General features: G+C 33.3%; 1 protein-coding gene across 1 annotated transcript in view; it reads left to right on the top strand.

The window, feature by feature from the left end:
• The window catches only part of LOC134281954 (SCO-spondin-like), a 37479-nt gene extending 33565 nt beyond the window's left edge, over nucleotides 1–3914 (top strand). Inside the window, exons 16-24 of the mRNA XM_062764395.1 lie at nucleotides 47–217; nucleotides 925–1095; nucleotides 1236–1406; nucleotides 1589–1759; nucleotides 1896–2066; nucleotides 2253–2423; nucleotides 2761–2957; nucleotides 3269–3434; nucleotides 3830–3914. Of these exons, the coding sequence (XP_062620379.1) occupies nucleotides 47–217; nucleotides 925–1095; nucleotides 1236–1406; nucleotides 1589–1759; nucleotides 1896–2066; nucleotides 2253–2423; nucleotides 2761–2957; nucleotides 3269–3434; nucleotides 3830–3900 (1460 nt within the window). The 3' untranslated portion in view covers nucleotides 3901–3914. The remainder of the gene's footprint in view (nucleotides 1–46; nucleotides 218–924; nucleotides 1096–1235; nucleotides 1407–1588; nucleotides 1760–1895; nucleotides 2067–2252; nucleotides 2424–2760; nucleotides 2958–3268; nucleotides 3435–3829) is intronic.
• The last annotated feature ends 16013 nt before the right edge of the window (nucleotides 3915–19927 follow it).

Here is a 19927-nt window from a genome sequence, read left to right as displayed (position 1 = left end):
TTTATCCATAGAAAACTAAATAATTTGGTTCAATAAATTTTATCAGTTGACGGAAAGTGGGGGTCCTGGGGATCGTATGGCTCCTGTTCCTTGACCTGTGGTGGAGGCACACAAACCAGAAGCAGAAGCTGTAGCAACCCCGCCCCTCGATATGGCGGGAAATCGTGTTCTTCATCCGGAAGCTCATCTCGCAGCTGTAACACACATAATTGTCCAAGTACGTTAATTAACTTCTGGGTGAATTCATGTATGCAAGCATTTCCATTGTTCAAATTTTTATTATATGATATCAAATAACATATCAGAGAATATTTCCATCAGTTTAAAGTTGACTGTTTATGTTTTATGACCCCAGGTGGAAGCTTCATTCTCTCTCTGAATATGATGTAAGAAAATTAATTTGATCGACATACATGTTGTACATAGACAAATCAGTAGTTTAATATTCCTTGTGCGCATGCGACAGGTCGTGAGTTGGACCCAAGCCAGTTCATAAAAAAATTCCCTTTGTTACTGATATTTTTTCCTATCATAAAGCATTAACAATTTATACATATAGCTTCAATCCCTCATCATGAGCCCCAAAACAGTGTAATCTGTGTTTCTTACCATATAGCTAGACTCATACGTTTTGCTGATATAATATCTCCACATGAGTAAATGTCATTTCTAAAGTACGTTACTCTACAAGAAATACTGTAAACGTACTACATTTGGCGGTGTATTCTTTTTAGCGGCATGGCGGTACGCAACAACCGCTAAATCAAGTACAACGCTAAATGTCTCGCAACTAAACACATAAATAAGAATATGAAGAAATGCGCTAAATGAAGTGTACGCTAACTTATTCAAAATTCAATTTCCGCCAAATATCGTACACGCTAAATATAATACATTTACAGTATATCATTCATTTCTCTTCAGTTGACGGTAAGTGGGGATCGTGGGGATCTTATGGGTCGTGCACTTTGACCTGTGGCGGAGGAAGACAAACCAGAAGTCGGTCCTGCTCTAACCCTGCCCCTCGATATGGCGGGAAGTCTTGCTCGGGGTCAACCACATCTACACGAAACTGTAACACACATAACTGTCCTAGTGAGTTCTATGCTTCAACTTATATATATTAGGCAATATTTTTTCGTAGTTCATGAAATGAATTCTTATATCAAAATGGAATTAAAAGCAATTATGATAAAACGACAAAGTCAAAAAATATTATTTTTATATTTTTGCAGTTGATGGTAAGTGGGCATCTTGGGGTTCCTACCGCTCATGCTCCTTAACCTGTGGTGGCGGTGTCCAATCACGAAGCAGAACGTGTACAAACCCCGCCCCTCAGTTCTTAGGAAAGAACTGTGCTGGATCTGGTACATCCTCGCGAAGCTGCAACACACATAACTGTCCAAGTAAGCCGAATTTTGCGTGAGAAAAATTACTTTATATTAAAAAGAATCAGCTTTTAAATGAATAACATTTACATCAGTGTTAAAGGCAAGACTTTGCCTGATAAGAGATATAAAAGCTCTGAGTTCAAGCTATGGAGCGTGAAAATGCCAGAATGAAAAGACTTACCAATTTTTGTTCACAGTTGACGGTTTCTGGGGCGGCTGGGGATCCTGGGCTACCTGTACAGAGACATGTGGAGGCGGAGTCCAATCACGATCCCGATCTTGTAGTAACCCCACTCCACAATATGGCGGAGCTTATTGTACTGGGTTCTCTTCCGCTACTCAAAGGTGCAACACACATAACTGCCCAAGTAAGCGATACATTTATCATTACCATATATCAATTACCTAGTTTTTTCCCCATATGTGAATAAATTGAATGTTATACACAATCTTTAGTGTATGAAGATCATTTGGATCACCGTTTTAATGGAATAATTATTACAGTACACGGAAGCTGGGCATCGTGGGGATCCTGGGGAACATGTACGGTGACCTGTGGGGGAGGTACACAGAGGCGTTCACGAAGCTGTTCTAACCCCGCCCCTCAATATGGCGGTCTGTCCTGTCCCAGTTCTTCCTCATCCAGTCAGTCTTGTAACACACAGAACTGTCCTAGTAAGTCAAAAATCAGTTTGTTTTTATGAAATTTTGTAAATTTAAAAATATTGATATTAATATCAAAAATTATTTCAACTGTTCAAGTATTTGAAAGTGACATATAAAACGTTCTTTCAAGTTAGGAGAATAACAGGTATAATCACATTAACGGACCACCTTACCCGTTTTTATTTTGACAATTAGTTGATGGTGGTTTCTCCAACTGGGGATCCTGGGGCACCTGCACCGTAACTTGTGGTGGAGGAACACAGGTGCGCACGCGCAGCTGTTCTAATCCTGCTCCACAATATGGCGGCGCACAGTGTACAGGGGCGACAAGTCAGAATCAAAACTGTAACACACAAGTCTGTATCAGTAAGTATGAATTTTCAGTTATTTTGATTTCATCTACACAAATTAAACTAATCAATTTATAAATGACTTTTTTAAATAATCCATTCAGTAATTCAAGATGTAACAGTTTTATATAAAAGATTTGTACATGTTTTCAAATATATTCTCAGAGGATGTAAAAGATTTATCTAGATATCATGCAAATCCCGTGCATAGTTATACAAATTCAAGAATGTTACTGTATACACTAAATTTCAGATTAATTTTTTTAAAAGCCTTGCATTAAAAATTGAGAAAGTGTACATCTTGGTAGTTATGTTGGCTAACGTTATTGCAATGAAATGTTTCCTTCGTATAGTCGATGGAGCCTGGAGTCAGTGGGGCGCCTGGGGAACATGTTCTGTGTCTTGTGGTGGCGGGAAACGGTCACGTGCTCGCACCTGTACCGATCCTAAACCAGCTAATGGCGGTAAAAGTTGTACCGGTGATGCCAGTGTTTTGGAGGATTGTAATAGCCAAGCCTGTCCCACTCCAGCCGCCGGGGCCTATGTACAGGTAAGAACAAAAAGTACATGTATACTTCTCACAGGTTTGAATAAATCATGCAAATAGTCTACATACAAGCTGCAATAAAAAAGTAGCTATTAACGGGTAACGATATACAAATACAAAGTCTACTTAAAGGTAACGATAAATAGTCTTTATACTATGCTCAATTGAAAAATTAAACATACACTTTTCCAATACACTACATCAGTCAAAGGGCAAATATTGTGACACTAGGCATATCTTGCATGATAAAAATTGGTTTTTTTCCTACTAAATAAAGATTGATATTAGACTTTTTCTTTTGTGTATCATTACAGCTATGTCCTACCGGATGGTTTACCTGTCAATCAGGTGGTATAACTTGTATTGACAAAACGTTCATGTGTGACTGCGCCAACGACTGCGACGACGGAAGTGACGAAACAACCAGTTATGCCGGATGTTCTGGCGCAGTTATAGCAATGTGTGCAGAAAATAGTTCTGGTATGTTTTTAATTTTTAAATTCAATACTTTATTATGTTATTGAGTGATATATGTTACTTTTTTATAGGTATTTCGATGACGTCATTTTTATCTTAGACATCAAAAATATTCATCATGATTAATTTCGCTAAGTTTGCATATTAGAGCTTTTGTACTATGATTGTATTAAAATCGTATTAACATTTTTTAGCTAAAGTTAAGAAAAGAGGCACCTCAGTTATAAAACTTTAATCTATAAGAACATGTACTACTTTATTGCACTGCCTTTTTCTACAAAAAGTAAAACCCATGTAAAAAGTGGAAATATTTGACGCTAACAGCATAAAACATATCCTTAAGCTATTGATAGACTCTTTACTTAATAACACTAAATAATACCTTCTCATTTTAAAAGGTACTCTGTTGATGTCACCCCTTGCCTTCTTGGCCCTGCTGCTGGCCTTGGTTTACAACACCAATTATTAACTGTTCCCCGGAGCAACAGATACACGGACCAAATCTGTCTAATGTGTAAAGTTACTATACAGAGGATATAGCTGCTATATACTGTGGATTCATCTTCATCAGCACGAAGTCATTGTTAATTGTTCGAACATCATCATCTGACGAAGTACTGGAACGGATTACATTAAGGCATATTCATAAAACTGAAATTCAGAAAGGAAGACATCAATTGTTGGATAATTTGCATTGTTTTAACATTTAATTTTTTTTTCCTTTACGCATAACAAGTTCTTGTTTTGTTAACGTATTCTTTTTCTCATATTTAATAGTTTTTTTTTCTTTTATTAATTTATTAAAGTTTTGAAACACACTTTTGTTTCTTTTTTCTCTTCGACATTTTATACTTTGAAAGTACTTTGAATTCAACAAACCATGTCTATTTTTAAATCTCATTAAAACAGGGTTGGCGTTAATGACATTGAATAATGATCATCAACATTTGTTGTTAATTTTTCTTAGACATTCTATATTTTTACAAATAATAATTTCAGTTATATTCAATTCCTTTCACTTTAATTTGCGTTCAAAACACAAATCACTGTGTATATTATGCAGTCTATTTAAAAAGAATTTAAGATAGTTCAAATATATAATATGATTGTATACTTAACCTTGTGTCTTATTGTCCACTTCCACCCTTTCCATTTTAATTGTCACGTGTAAGTGAATGGTCTTAATGATATAAACACAGACTATGTGTTCATCAGTTCCTATTTACGTTAACTGTTTTTGTTTTGTATGTTTGTTTATATATTGGCATTATTTTATACACACACTAAATAATCCTAGTAAATTCTGACTTGGACAAAGGTTTGAGTTTTGTTTATTTTTATATATTACCAATCTTCTTATAATTTGTTGAAAATTGAGGAAGAATTTCGAGAGAGTATTGTTAATTAAAAAATGATCTATGTAGATTTTCTGATATAACAAATTATTATGTAAACGCGCTAGACGTCTCAAATGCTCGACATAGAATGTAAATATAGACCTGATTTGTTTTTGTTCTTTTGATTGTAAAAGGGTTGTTTAATGGAAGCATATGGAAATAATGCATAATCGCCGTGGAAGGGAATTAATTACATTGTATTAAATACATTTTATAGTTGACCTCACAAATCCGAAAACTAGACAAATATGCTGGATTATAAAACATGAATTCAGACGAGCATACAACTAATGTTTGTAATTTACATCTAAAGACGTGGACAAAAATCAGTTCTTGATCACGTTTAAAAGGGGAAGCATTCAGTTAAAACATTTTACTACTTCCCCCTAATGTTATTTCTTTAGAAGAGACAATCTTGTGTTGTTTCTCAATAGCATGTATTAAAAAAAATTTTGAAAACAGAATAGCGAATTGGATATAACTAGATTTCCAGAGCAGTCTAATGTGATTTCCTTAATAGGATTTATAATTCCGTAAACCGATGAACGAAACACATTTCTGCCCGACCTTTTCTTTCTTGTTTTGTCCCAGGATAAATACTTGTAGATTTAATAATAGAAGTTCACCTTTTGTATTTGGCGAATCGACAATCAACACCCCACTGACCTTAAAACATTCCCCCTCTTTCAAATAAACAAATGCACCAATACCTTTATACTTAGAACCCCTGGACTGATTTAATTTTAAAGTATCTTAGATTGTACCTTCGACCTTTAGAACCCTTTTGCAACTAATCTGTTTATCCCTTTAATTGGTTATGATAAACTTTTAAAATCATTTTTAAAACCTTTTGTTTCAGATGTCGGTGTGGTATAATTGTTTAAACGAACGAAAAATTAAAAAGTTTTAATTAGGTTTTAGAAAATTTAAAGGATAAATCTTCTATTGTAGTTAAAATTAAAATTGTAATTTTTAACATAAAAAAAATCATTGAAAATCAGATTTGCCAGATGAAGTGTAGTAAATTATTATAATTTCATTTTGTTTGTATTCTAGTCTCTCATTGGTTGATTTCCAAAAAGGAACGCAAATTATTTCTCAATAACCTGGTTTGGTATGGGGACACACCCCCTTGACAACCAGCTGAATCATCTGTATCCATGCAATCCCCTCATTTCCAGTCCTTGGGATGCATGGAAAATTCCAGATTTAATAACTGTACCTTTAACATCAAACAGTAGCTCGATCTTACCTCTTGTAAACAAACATCATGGCTGCTAGATCTGTGTATCAGTTATTACCTCCCCTTGTTTCATATCACTTCCGTTACTAGGGATGTATTATTGAGCGGCAAATTTGAACTCATAAAAAGCAGCACAATTTTACATCCACAGTTGTTTAATTATTTTAAAATTAAATTATAAGGATATTGTCGTATATTTCAAGTTCTTTGGGATATCTCAAGTCGACATTTAAATTAAATTAACCATTGTCGATTGATAAAACGTCGTCAAGATACCTGAATGTGGAACTGAGTGTCCCACCAAGTGCGTTTTCTTCCTTTATGTAGATGGTTTTGAATACAATTCGTAGGACTATAAAGAAAGGAGTTACCTAATAAACAAGCACAATAAGTGCAATATTCAATTGTTTTTCGAACAGTTTGCTGGAAGACCTGGTATCCAAAGACTACATAAATGTTGTACATGTCCATCAAGAACTCCAGCATGTAATAACTATCAACTTCAGAGTATATATTTGTGTGTAGATTATTGTCATGTAATACAATAATCCATAGCTACTTGTGGGTTAATATTATATAAAAAGCATCCTTTTATTTTCAATACAGTAATAACCGATATCAACAGATCTGTATAAATTCTATGGTTGATGGTTATAATAACGTCATAGTATCAATGTGGATTCCTTAGGCAGACGTTTTTCATACCAATTCTTAAATCTTTTTTTTTTAAATTGAATTTGACTGCTAAATATTCTACATTAATACAGTACAGTGCTGACCAACGCTGTTCTGTTTTCAATATAGATATTAGCTTTTGTTGGTAACCATATGTTTTATATGTGTTTGTATATTTATATATTAATATGCAAATCATTTCGCCCAGATGAAATTAGATTGATTGATTGTATATTGTTTAACGTCCCTCTTGAGAATTTTTCACTCATATGGAGACGTCACCGTTTGCCGGTGAAGAGCTTCAAATTTAGCCTCAGCACTCAGGGCCATTGAGCAGTGAGGGTTCTTTATCGTGCCAGCGCCTACCGTAACATGGGACCTACGTTTTTAAGGTCATATCCGAAAGACCCGTGACTTTCACTTCTAGTGCCGAGCGCTTGGCGAAGGAACAGTCACTACCTATGTTTACGTCTTAGGTATGACGCGACGCCGCGAACAAGTATCGAACCCGGGCCTCCCGATCACGAAGCGAAGATGAAATTTGATTGATTGATTGTATATTGTTTAACGTCCCTCTCGAGAATTTTTCACTCATATGGAGACGTAAGATGAAATTAGAAAAGACCACCCTAAGACCACCCTAATGAAATGAATGACACTTGAAAAAAATATCATAAATGAAATGCAATTTTCTGTCTTCATCTCTGGTTCACTGACTTTGAGTAAGTTAAATAAAAAATAAATCTTATTGAGGGAAATCTCAATATCAGAGAAAGTTTAACTTTATAATGTACAGAAAACAAAAACAGTGGCTATGTTTTTCACTGGCAAATGAATCACAAAATTTAAAGTCATTTTCTTCAAGAGAACGAAAAGGTTAAGTAATCTCATCTTAAATCGATACAGTCACGGTGACAATTCGACCGGTCTCTGAGAAAGAATCTCAATTTAAATCTATTAAATTTTAATTCTTCAATTATGTCAATCCCTTAAAATGTATGCTAACGATGTAAATCTTCTCAATTTTAATTCGCTATTACTCAGCAGTCCTGTGGTCTACTTCTTCTGTGCAAAGGAGCTTTAAGTAGAATGCAAGCGCTTGTATTTGATGCAAATATTACTTTGGTTGTAAACTATACTTAATTTTTTTAAGCATTACAGTAAAATAACAAACTAAAACAAATAGACATAATAAATTTTCTGTTTTCATTTTGACAAATTAATCGCTTAATCTTTCAATCAATAAATTGCATATATATTCATACATAATCAATTATATACAATATTTTTACTGAATGAATATCGATTAATCCACCAAAGAGAGCATTAAGGCGTTTAAGTAATCATCATCATTTTAAATAATTGTGTCATACATTTTGTCTAGAACACTTTGCTTCCACGGGGTAATAGTTGATAACATATGCTTGAGGTTTTGCCAAGTTTTTATACTCAATTTAACCAGAAAACTTGCCAAAAATTAAATCTTCTTTCAGGGATTTTCCTTGTAAGAAGGTGGAATGTTGTGACTGTAGATTAACCCAGTGACCTTATGTATGTGCTAAGCGTAAGCAAAGTTTCTTCTTCATAAGGCTTACAGGAAACGACTGAAATTAGAGGCGTGTCTCAAACTACCAGTGGTCTTTGAGATTTGTTCGGTACATATTTACTCCGGTGGGACGGTTCCAGCAAGCTCGGAAGAAGGAAGAATACTAAAAGAATTTTGCACTGAGCAATGCCCAGAATTATAGGCTATGGCAAATATCAGCATTGAAGAAAATTTTACAGAGATTCTTATAGAGTGCTGTTTTAAAGGCATGCACACAGGTTTCGTACTTTCATTTAATATGCTTTTAAACATGATACATATGGAGATAACGAAAACTTTTCAAGCTCAAAACTCGATTGAACAATACATAATAGTAGCGGAGCAAACCAGGACCTCCAAAATATCAGAGGTGGAATCAGGTGCCATGGAGGAGTGAGCATCCCCGGCCGACCAGTCACATCCGTCGTGTACTCCTTGTCATAATCAGGGAATAAAAGGAAAATTTGCCGTCAATTCAGTGTATTATTATTAAATGGTAATAATTAGTTTGAAAAACTTCAGTCAACATTCGATGTAATTTTAGATTGTAATTGCTGAAAAGTGCATCGTATCGACCATAAAATTTACGAAATTATGACTTTAAACAACACTGCTGAAAATTCTTGTTTAACTAACATGTATAAACTCGTTTTAGAAAATGTTCAAACATAGAGCATGAACTTGCGTATCAAACAAACTGAGATTTATAATCCCGTATGGAGATGATGAAGGTATATTGCAGCATCAGTAAGGGAAGTTGACGATTAAAAGTCGTGATAACTTTTATCATAGAATTAGTTGTTAGATAACCATTAAAGTAAAAAAATTTCAGACTCTATCTTTTACTTCAAGCTTATTGCATCGACATAAGAATATTAATAACTATTATTAAACAACAATACAAGTCGTCGACATATCTAAATGTCGAGTTGAAGTCAGCAACAAATGTTTTTTTCTTCTTTTTTAATATATTCAAGAAGTGGTGTAAACTAGAAGTAGATAATTAAAAATTCCAAAGACGTTTGGACAATATAAATATAAACGAGATTTAACTACTTTTCAACTTTATACGCAACAATTTTCCATGATAAATTCAGGTCCAGGCTTTTTGATATCATTGACAGCTGCATTTTTCATAAAATTGAAACTGGTAAATTTACTTACCTTGTCACTGGTCATTTGCAAAATTTATTTGTTGAAAAACAGTCATACTGTACACACAAGTACTCTGAAGTTGACATAACAAAATGCTTGAGTTTCTGATTGACAATATCTATGTGGTTTATGGAGACAATGTCTTCCAACAATCTATTGGAATTCCCATTAGTGCCAAATTCACCCCCTTATTAGCAGACCTATTTTTGTAGTCATATGAAGCAGAATTTGTCCAAAGTTTTATACCTGAAAAGAAAACACTTGATGTGGCCTTCAACTTGACTTTGGACATATCGACGACGTATTGTCAATTAACATCGGTAATTTCCATTCTCATGTCGAGACGATGTATCCCAGTGAGCTTGAGATAAAAGATACCATAAACAGGTCGGAGAGAATACTCGAAATCGGGTATTATCCCTGAAATCGCGTATAATACTCGATATTAGGGTATCGTTGAATCCGCGAAATCGGGTATAGAAGGTGCAATCACCTAATAAAACTTAAACAATGGGATGGTGCATGTTGCCAAGTTAACTTTCATCTAGATACACATGTTTTCTAAAGGTATCACTAGCCAAGTAAGAATTTGGGCGTCAAGATTAATGCGCTCTGGACAACAAATACCCGTGGAGCTCAGTACATTTCACGATCTACACACAAAAAGGCGTTCGATTTTCTTTATATTTTTCCTTATGTTGAAAATATATGCATCTTCCTAATGTTCATTCCCAACACAACAGAATTGTAAAGTATCAGAATTCGGGAATTTATAATAATTCCACATCAACACGACAAACATGAACAATTTGTAAATGAATCAAATTATACGGAAACACATTTCACACACAAGATATGATGCCATGTATAAACAAGGGATTGTCTATCGAACCTAATTATGCGTCATTAATTACTTTCACATTCATCTTGTGCATAAAATCAAATTTATTTATGAATGTATAAATAATGTAATGATAAAAATGTCTAAATTTTCGGCTAAAAGAACGGTTACCCTCTTTCTCTTTCTTTGAAAATCTTTTCTTTTTTATTTATCATTCAAACATATTTGCAGAATATGTCTTCAACATTTTAGCAGAGACAGTCATAGTTTCAGGAATACAGCTTATGAGAGAACATAACTGTTGATCGTTTAATTTCACTAAGTCATCAATATTTTACCATTTCTTGGCGACTTCAAAAGGGGGGGGGGGCTAAAGGCTTCTTGATAACCTCTGACAAAACAACTTCGACAGTGTTCTACATGTGTCCAAGAGACCTCTCTTTGAATGTCACGGTCGGTTAAACTCGGTCATATATTTTTAATCGTAGGGAAGACTTATTCATCAAATAAAAATCATATACATTGTAGGTAAACAAAAAGCAACCTGTTTTTTTCTAACACAAAATGAGACTACAAGTAACTAGAATTCATGTTTATTTTTTAAACACATTTTTTCATTACAGATGAGTATTAGGAAAAGTTATTGCCTTGAGTAATAAGTACCGCAGATAAAATAACTAAAAGAAAAATGTGAAATATTGTCTAGAACCAATAAGATAGTGCGTTGTATTAGCATATTATAATGAGGTATAAGATAAAGATATAAAAAAAAATATAGAAGGTAAAGAGGTAAAATTTACCCTGTCTACCAAATAGTATAATAAAGAAAGGAAGTGGCTACGATTATTATGAAATTTTGATGTCCGATGAGGAATTATATTCCCAAAAAGTAAGACAAGAGTTTCCAAGGCAATTATTTCCATTATTTCAGTTTGTTCATTAACATGTTCATAAACGTAAAACTATAAGAAATGTGAAAACTTGACTATGTAATTCATATTTCAATATGACTGTACCTCGATCTATATTGAGAAATTCAATGTATTATAAGCTCATGAAAAGATGTACACATTTGACTTTTATTTATACCCCCCCCCCCCAAAAAAAAAAAAAAAAAAAAAAAAAAAAAAAAACAAGAAAATCCTGTTCATATGACTTCTCGCTCTCAATTTTCACACAAATGCATAAAATAAAGGTAAAACAGCATATCTTGTATCGATTAAAATGCAACCAAAAAATTTACGGTGTCTTTGAATAAAAATTTCATGCTAAATTGACATAAAAAAAGATACTCACCTTCAATTACCTATTTTCAAACTGTTTTCCCGTGGGTATTTATTTAATCTTATTTTATTTTCTTCTTTATAATAACGTTGGTATTCTATTATGGCAGAGATATGCAATTATGACTCGCTTATACTGTACTCTCTAACTGTTAGGAATAATTAATATTTCATTTTTCAGTAAAAATACATAACACGGCGTTAGTCGTTTAATTTCCTTAAAATTTCACGTTTTAGGAATAGTGCACAAATTAGAAAATTAAGTATATGGAATACTTTAATGGGAAATAAAGACAAACGAAGTGTAGGTATTTGTTTTTAGAAATTATATTGAAAAATAATAACGCCATTGTGTCCTCTTTGTTACCCCAGCAATGTTTGTCGTGTGATTTTAAACTTATTTGACAACCGTATGAATTAAGTTTAATAAAAATAAATCCACAAGATACTGATGTACAAGTAACAGTTACTAGCATAATGCGCCGTTGCTTTATTCTTTAGTTTTTATAGAAAGTTGCACGGAATACCCGATTTCGCGGATTCAACGATACCCTAATATCGAGTATTATACGCGATTTCACGGATAATACCCGATTTCAAGTATTCTCTCCGACCTGATAAAGTCGGACACATCTGTTTTATATTTGGATATATTACTGCAAAAAGATGTCAATAGTAATCTACACCCAAAGTGTATGTGACGTGGTGACTTTAACTTATAATCGTTAACTTCCCTTACTTATACCGCAATATACCTTCATCACCTGCAGATGGAGTTTATATATCTCAGTTGATTCGATACGTTATTTCTAAAACGAGGTAAATTATTGACAAACAATTTGATGAAACAAGAATTTTTAATAGTTTCGTTTAAAGTCATCATTTTTTAAGTTCTCTGGTCAGTACAATGACCTTGTCAGCAAATACAATTTATTATGAAAGTCAAATGCCGACTGATGTTTTTATACTTATTGTAAGTCCATTATTTATACACCGAATTGAAAACAGATTTCTCCGTTATTTCCATATAAATAACAAAGGACAGAGCGCGTGTGACCGGTCGGCAGGGGATGCTTACTACTCCATGATTCCTGATCCCACCTCGGATGTTTTTGAGGTCCTTGTTTACTCTGCTCCTATTTTGTATTGTTTTATGGACTTTGATTTTGAATGCTGTTCGTTATCTCCAAATTGTTTATCTGAGATTTTGAACACATTCTGCTTAATGTGAATACAACATTATATATCTGCTAATAACGGAACACAATTGGTACTTATGGGAATACTACAAGAATATTGGAATTGCTGGTCTAAACTAATTTTTAGAAAAAATTCCTGAAAAATACAATTAGCGTGCACATTTCTTTCTTTCATCTTTGATGTTTATGGTAAAAAAATATCCGTTTTATGAATACTATACATTTATTGACTAAATTCGAGGGCAACATACATTTTGTCGGGCCCAAAAACCCAACTGTTTGGTTGGAGGGTCGACAAAAAGCATTTTGTCCGAGAGATGCTGAACCGCTTACGTCACATAATAGGTGGAGCTTAATTTCATTTTCATTTGGTATTCAAAAGTGACAGACCTGGTTCTAAATCACGGAAGATAGTACAAATTACATGTATGTCAAAAAAAAAAATGAAAGGTTTAACAAAAACAGACACATGTTCTAGGGCAAAATGCGTTGTTGCAACCACTATTGAAATAACGACCACTATTGAAATAATTATATCAATAGTGGTTGAGAGTGCATTTCAATAGTAAACATAGTCAGTAACCACTATTGAAATAATTATATCAATAGTGGTTGACAGTGCATTTCAATAACAAACATACGTAATAACCACTATTGAAATACAACCACTATTGAAATAATTATATCAGTAGTGGTTGAAAGTGCATTTCAACAACAAACATAGATAGTAACCACTATTGAAATACGACCACTATTGAAATAAGTATTTCAATGGTGGGTGAGATTCATTTCAATAACAAACATAGGTTGCAAGTTGCAATCACAATTGAAATAATGTTCACAAGATTTCAATATAGATTAGATTATTGATTTCAATAATGCTTTGAACAATGAATCCAATATATATTGAAATAATTATTTCAAAAGTTGCTGACGTGGTGAAACTTTTCTTTCAATACTGGTAGTATTTCAATAGTGGTTGAAACATATGGTTACCATATTGAAATGCACTCTCACCCACCATTAAATAATTATTTCAGGAGTGCTCGTATTTCAATAGTGGTTGAAACCTATGGTTATTATATTCAAATGCACTCTCACCCACTATTGAAATAATTATTTCAATAGTGGTCGTATTTCAAAAGTGGTTACTATTTATGTTTTTTATTGAAATGCACTCTCACCCACCATTGAAATAATTTTTTTCAAAAGTGGTCGTATATCAATAGTGGTTATTTTCTTTGTTTGCTATTGAAATGCACTTTCAACCACTATTGATATAATTATTTCAGTAGTGGTCGTATTTCTATAGTGGTTACTAACTATGTTTGTTATTGAAATGCACTCTCAACCACTATTGATATAATTATTTAACCACTATTGAAATACTACCAGTATTGAAAGAAAAGTTTTACCGCGTTTCACCGCGTCAGCAACTTTTGAAATAATTATTTCAATATATATTTGATTCATTGTTCAAAGCATTATTGAAATCAATAATCTAATCTACATGTGTATATTGAAATCTTGTGAACATTATTTCAATTGTGGTTGAAACTTGCAACCTATGTTTGTTATTGAAATGAATCTCACCCACCATTGAAATACTTATTTCAATAGTGGTCGTATTTCAATAGTGGTTACTATCTAGTATGTTTATTGTTGAAATGCACTCTCAACCACTATTGAAATAATTATTTCAATAGTGGTCGTATTTCAATAGTGATTACTAACCATGTTTGCTATTGAAATGTACTCTCAACCACTATTGATATAATTATTTCAATAGTGGTCGTTATTTCAATAGTGGTTGCAACAATGCGTTTTGTCGACCCTCGAACCAAACTGTCTGGCAACGGCCTAAGGCCTCAGGCAGACAGATTGGTTCTGGATCCGACAAAACGCATGTTGCCCTCCAACTCGGTCAATAAATGTAAAATATGTAAATGAAGTTGCTTTATAACATTTAAGAAAAAAAGCTAACTAAATTGATACTTTTTTAAACAAAATAAATAAGGATGCGTTTATCTACTTCTATTCCTGAAGTAATCTTGGGATTTTGAAGTATTTCTTCGTGTCATCAGCTATAATTAATTGACAATCAAAATAACTAAAACACACTTTCTAGAATAAATCTATCAGCTGTGAAAAAAATATCCCCCCCTTACAGTCTCGCCTAAAAGTGGGTTTTTGGGAGTGAAATTTTGGTCCATAACTCCATGTCCGACTTATAGGCGATTCATGAAAAGATTGCGTTTTTATATTGATGACCAAGGGTAGTGTTTTTTAAAGAGTCCCGTAATTTATCATTAAACGTCAGTCTTAATATAAAATCATAAATTCATTCTTTGGGTTATTTAAATATTTAATTTTCAAAGTTTTTTTTTTAAAATCTTCACTGTATATTTCTTACATGTATCTGTTAATGATACAAATATATATACTTAAATATCCTGGTCATTTGTAAAGAAATATTGACTGAAAGCAGGTTTAAACATTTAAAAGAAATATTGACTGAAAGCAGGTTAACATCACATTATTGATTTAAAATTGTCGACCAAATCTGGAAAATATTTTACTCAATTATAAGCGGGTCAATGTCAATAACCCAAAATTAACTACAAAAAATAACAAGAGGCCCATGGGCCACATCGCTTTCCTGAAAAACTTTGGCCATGCTGTTCTTTAACAGATTTCCCCTCTTTGTAATACGAATTGTGACCAAGCCCTACCCCTGGGGGTCATGACTTGAACAATTTAGAATCTACACTACCCCAGGATGCTTCATGCTTCCACTTAAGTTTTAGATTTTCTAGCCCAGTGGTTTTTCAGAAGATTTTAAAAGTTTTTTCCTACATATTTCTATGTAAAACTTAAATTTCCCTATTGTGGCCCCGCCCTACCCCTGGGGTCATGATTTGAATAATTTAGAATCTACACTACCCCAGAATGCTTCCACATAAGTTTCAGATTTTCAGGCCAAGTGGTTCTTGAGAAAAAGATTTTTAAACTTTTTTCCTACATGTTTCTATGTAAAACTTGGATTCCCTCTTGTGGCCCCGTCCTACCCCGGGGGTCATGATTTGAACAATTTAAAATCTACACTACCTCAGGATGCTTCCACATAACTTTCACCTTTTCTGGCCCAGTGGTTCTTGAGAAGAAGATTTTTTTTTCCTACATATTTCTATGTAAAACTTAAATTTCCCTATTGTGGCCCCGCCCTACCCCCGGGGGTCATGATTTGAACAATTTAGAATCTACACTACCCAAGAATGCTACCACTTAAGTTTCAGCTTTTCTGGCCCAGTGGTTCTTGAGAAGAAGATTTTTAAAGATTTTTTCCTACATATTTCTATGTAAAACTTAAATTTCCCTATTGTGGCCCCGCCCTACCCCCGGGGGTCATGATTTGAACAATTTAGAATCTACACTACCCCAGGATGCTTCCACATCAGTTTCAGATTTTCAGGCCAAGTGGTTCTTGAGAAAAAGATTTTTAAAAGTTTTATCCTATATATTTCAATGTAAAACTTGGATTCCCTATTGTAGCCCTGTCCTACCCCTGGGGGTCATGATTTGAACAATTTAGATTCTACACTACCCCAGGATGCTACCACATAAGTTTCAGCTTTTCTGGCCCAGTGGTTCTTGAGAAGAAGATTTTTTAATGACCCCACCCTATGTTTGTATTTTCCTGATTATCTCCCCTTGGAAGGAGACTTGGCCCTTGATTTTTACAATTTAAATTCCCCTTTACATTGAAATGCTTTGTACCAAGTTTAGTTAAAATTGGTTCAGTGGTTCTTGAGAAGAAGTTGAAAATGTGAAAAGTTTACAAACGGACGGACGGACGGACGGACGTACGACGGACAATGGGTGATCAGAAAAGCTCACTTGAGCTTTCAGCTCAGGTGAGCTAAAAACTACTTATAGGCGGACCGACTGATACACATTTATATACGGTAGTAGTACTAGGCTATATTTTCTTGGCAGATTTGTCCGAATATGCAGGTTCATAAACTTTTACAACCTATTTCGGTGATTAATGAAAGACTATAAAAATGAAAGGGGGAGAGAGTGTACAAATACTGTTCAAGCACTGAGGAATGCAAACAATGTTAATTCCCAGTGTAGGATTTAAGGGGATGCACACACTACCTTAAATTAAAACTGTCAAGGTAAGCGTAAATCGCAGTTTCGGCGAGAAAATATAAAAAAAATGTCTACTCGGTATACCTCACTGTAAAGTCTCGCAAATCCCCAGGGCGCCCCCAGATAGAACTCCAGCCTACTTTATGCCCCCCCCCCACCCCCGACTTCAATTTCTGGATCCACGACTTTTTCCAGTCCTTTCCCGCTCATAGAATGAGACTTGGATTTCACTTGGTCTAGTTACTGGAAATTGACCTAATTAAATTTCATGATTAAAAGATTAATATTATGAGAGCTTTACATCTTATGATATCTTAGCGGCGGGCTTTATATATCCCCAAACGTAAGAGAACGGTGCAATGGGTAAGAATTCTTCACAATTATTAATTTTCTATTTGAAAAATCTCAATTTTTAACGAAAAAAATTGGCTTTTATAAAAAAAAAATCAAATTTTGTTTATTTACCTTTCGAAAATATTGCTTAACTTTTTATCAATAAGTTTGTCATGTTTCTAATAAGTATTGCATGTATCTTGTGTGATATAAAATATTTTCCCTTTTTTGTAAAGTCAATAAACTTATTATTATAATAAAAAAAATTAAAAGAGCTATAAATAGAGAAAGTTTTGGTAAAACAAATTTCATATTCTATTTAAAGGTATGTCACTCGTGAAATTTGTTAAATCAAGGATTTTTTGAGAAGTATATTTTGGATAAGTACTCATATAGTGCGACTCAAAATCGCAGAGAAAATAGGGGGTCAGTGTGCATCTTACTGATCTACGGTACAATTAAGTTGACCTTTATGCACTTAAACTTTAACGCTTTGGCAAATTACTTTAACCTTTACCATATTTTATCAGATGTAACCATGGCAATAAATATAATTTTATTTTAAGTAAAATTGTTTGAATAATATTTATCATTGAACAAATCTTACAAATTAATGCGCGTAAATTATTGTGTGACCTTTTTGCACTAAAAAGTAACACATTTGGGGTATTAAAAACTAAATAGGCAATAAAACCTTTTCTTAAATCAAGCTTTTTACGACTTAAGTGCTGATCGGTCACAAATATCGAGTACTTTAAATTAATGAAAGAAAAAGTGGGGTCAGTGATGTTAATTTTGAAATATTGGTCAAAATATGTGATTTTCGGGCGAAAAATCTTATAGATTTTATCTAGACTATTTTGACATATTTTTATTTTTTGGCAAAGTTTGTTGAAGGAAGGTGTAAAATTTGTTCTAAAAATATAAATTAATACCTATATTAAATATTCCTAGCAATATCATAATGGAAAATATTCTGCGAGTAAAAGTATGTAAGGCTTAAGTTCAAAGACATTAAATTTTAATAAATGTGCAGATTTGCAGAATTATTTGCTAAATATCCTTCCACCACAAGAAATAGCCCTCATAAATCTTGCTTCTTTGTGGCTTTTCGAGCAGTTTTTCCGTTGAATGTTAAAACATTAACATTGTTGAATTTAAATATGTTATAAAAATTGAATTTTGGTAAAAAGTTTTGAAGCAAGAGGATCTGCATTAACTTTTCTAAAAAACTGACGAGTGACATACCTTAATTACAACTTGAAAAAAATTAGGTATGTTTTAATGAAGGTTTGATAATGTGCCAAGAACATTCTAAATGTATATGCATTTTCCATGCTACATAAATTCTATTATATATATGGAAATTTAGATCAAATAGAAATATATCAGCCACAAAATATGTTTAAGATAACGAAATCGCTTGATCCATAGCTTCTTTGGTATGATGTAGACAAAATAATTGGAATAGTTTGGAATCAACACAAGTTAAATGTAATTCGCCCCAGAAACATTTTTTTATTGTAAAACTCAAACACAAAAACCCCTAAAGATCTTCATCGCATTGGTTTTTCCTTTCCTCATTTTACTCTAAACCCTAAGAAACACCTAGCCTTGGAGCTCATTTGGTAAGACCAAGGAAGTGGAATTTTATTAAAATGAAATTTTAATTAAAATGTAAATATCAATTACAAGATACTTACCATTTCTGACATTGTAGGCGGCCTGATTCTGTTGGCGATTGCCATTTTGGCTAGCACCACTGCAGTTTTAGGTAAGCAGGTAGAGAGCAAGAAATACAAGAAATATACAAAATTGTGAATTTGAAAGCCGTAGCACCACCTGTCCAAAGTTATGGCCAAGGGTGTGTTTTTGAAAGTTAGTTAAAACTCCAGGGTCAAGTTAAAAGGGTCAAAGTTGTTGTTTTTCAAAAGTTCTTGTTACAAGGATTATATAATACATGATATATGCAGTATTAAAGCTCTACACCTAACCGTTCAAAAGTTATGGCCAAGGTTAATATTTTTAAAAGTACGTCAATCTCAGATATCAAGGTCAAAGGGTCAAAGTTGTTTTTTATCCAATAAAAGGTCTTGGCACAAAAAACACATATTTGAAGAACGAAAGTCCTAGCATCTAATGTTCAAAAGTTATAGTAAAAGTAAAAGTTTGGAATTTTTGTGTAAAAGTGGATCAATGTCCAAGGTCAAGGTTAACAGGTCAAATTTGGTGGTTTCCAAAGAAAGGTCTTGTCACAAAGAATACACTTATGAAATATGAAAGTCATTGCTCCACAAAATCCTACGTTATATGCAAGATTAAACTCTTCGTGAACAAACAAATCTGACAGACAGACAGACGGACACGACAAAAACTATATACCCCAGAATATTCGCTTAATGGCCGTGGGCATAAAAAAGGAAGACAGTTACTGTCCAATTTCAAACGTTTTTTTCTCCTTTAGCGAGGAGATGTGGGAGGGGGATAATAAATATAAGCTTAATATATCACATAATTGCAATTATATGGATGTAAATAATGAAATTAATATGAATTGACAAATGACTGCTATTGTTAAAACACTGTTATTTATTTTTTTATCTATTCAATTTTTTTCTTCAGGAGCGCCT

The sequence above is a fragment of the Saccostrea cucullata genome, unplaced genomic scaffold (genome assembly GCF_032062105.1).
Source record: "Saccostrea cucullata isolate Sc308-1 unplaced genomic scaffold, CSIRO_AGI_Scuc_v1 ctg837, whole genome shotgun sequence".
Taxonomy (NCBI): Eukaryota; Metazoa; Mollusca; class Bivalvia; order Ostreida; family Ostreidae; genus Saccostrea; species Saccostrea cuccullata.
This window is presented reverse-complemented; position numbering and strand designations above follow the sequence as displayed.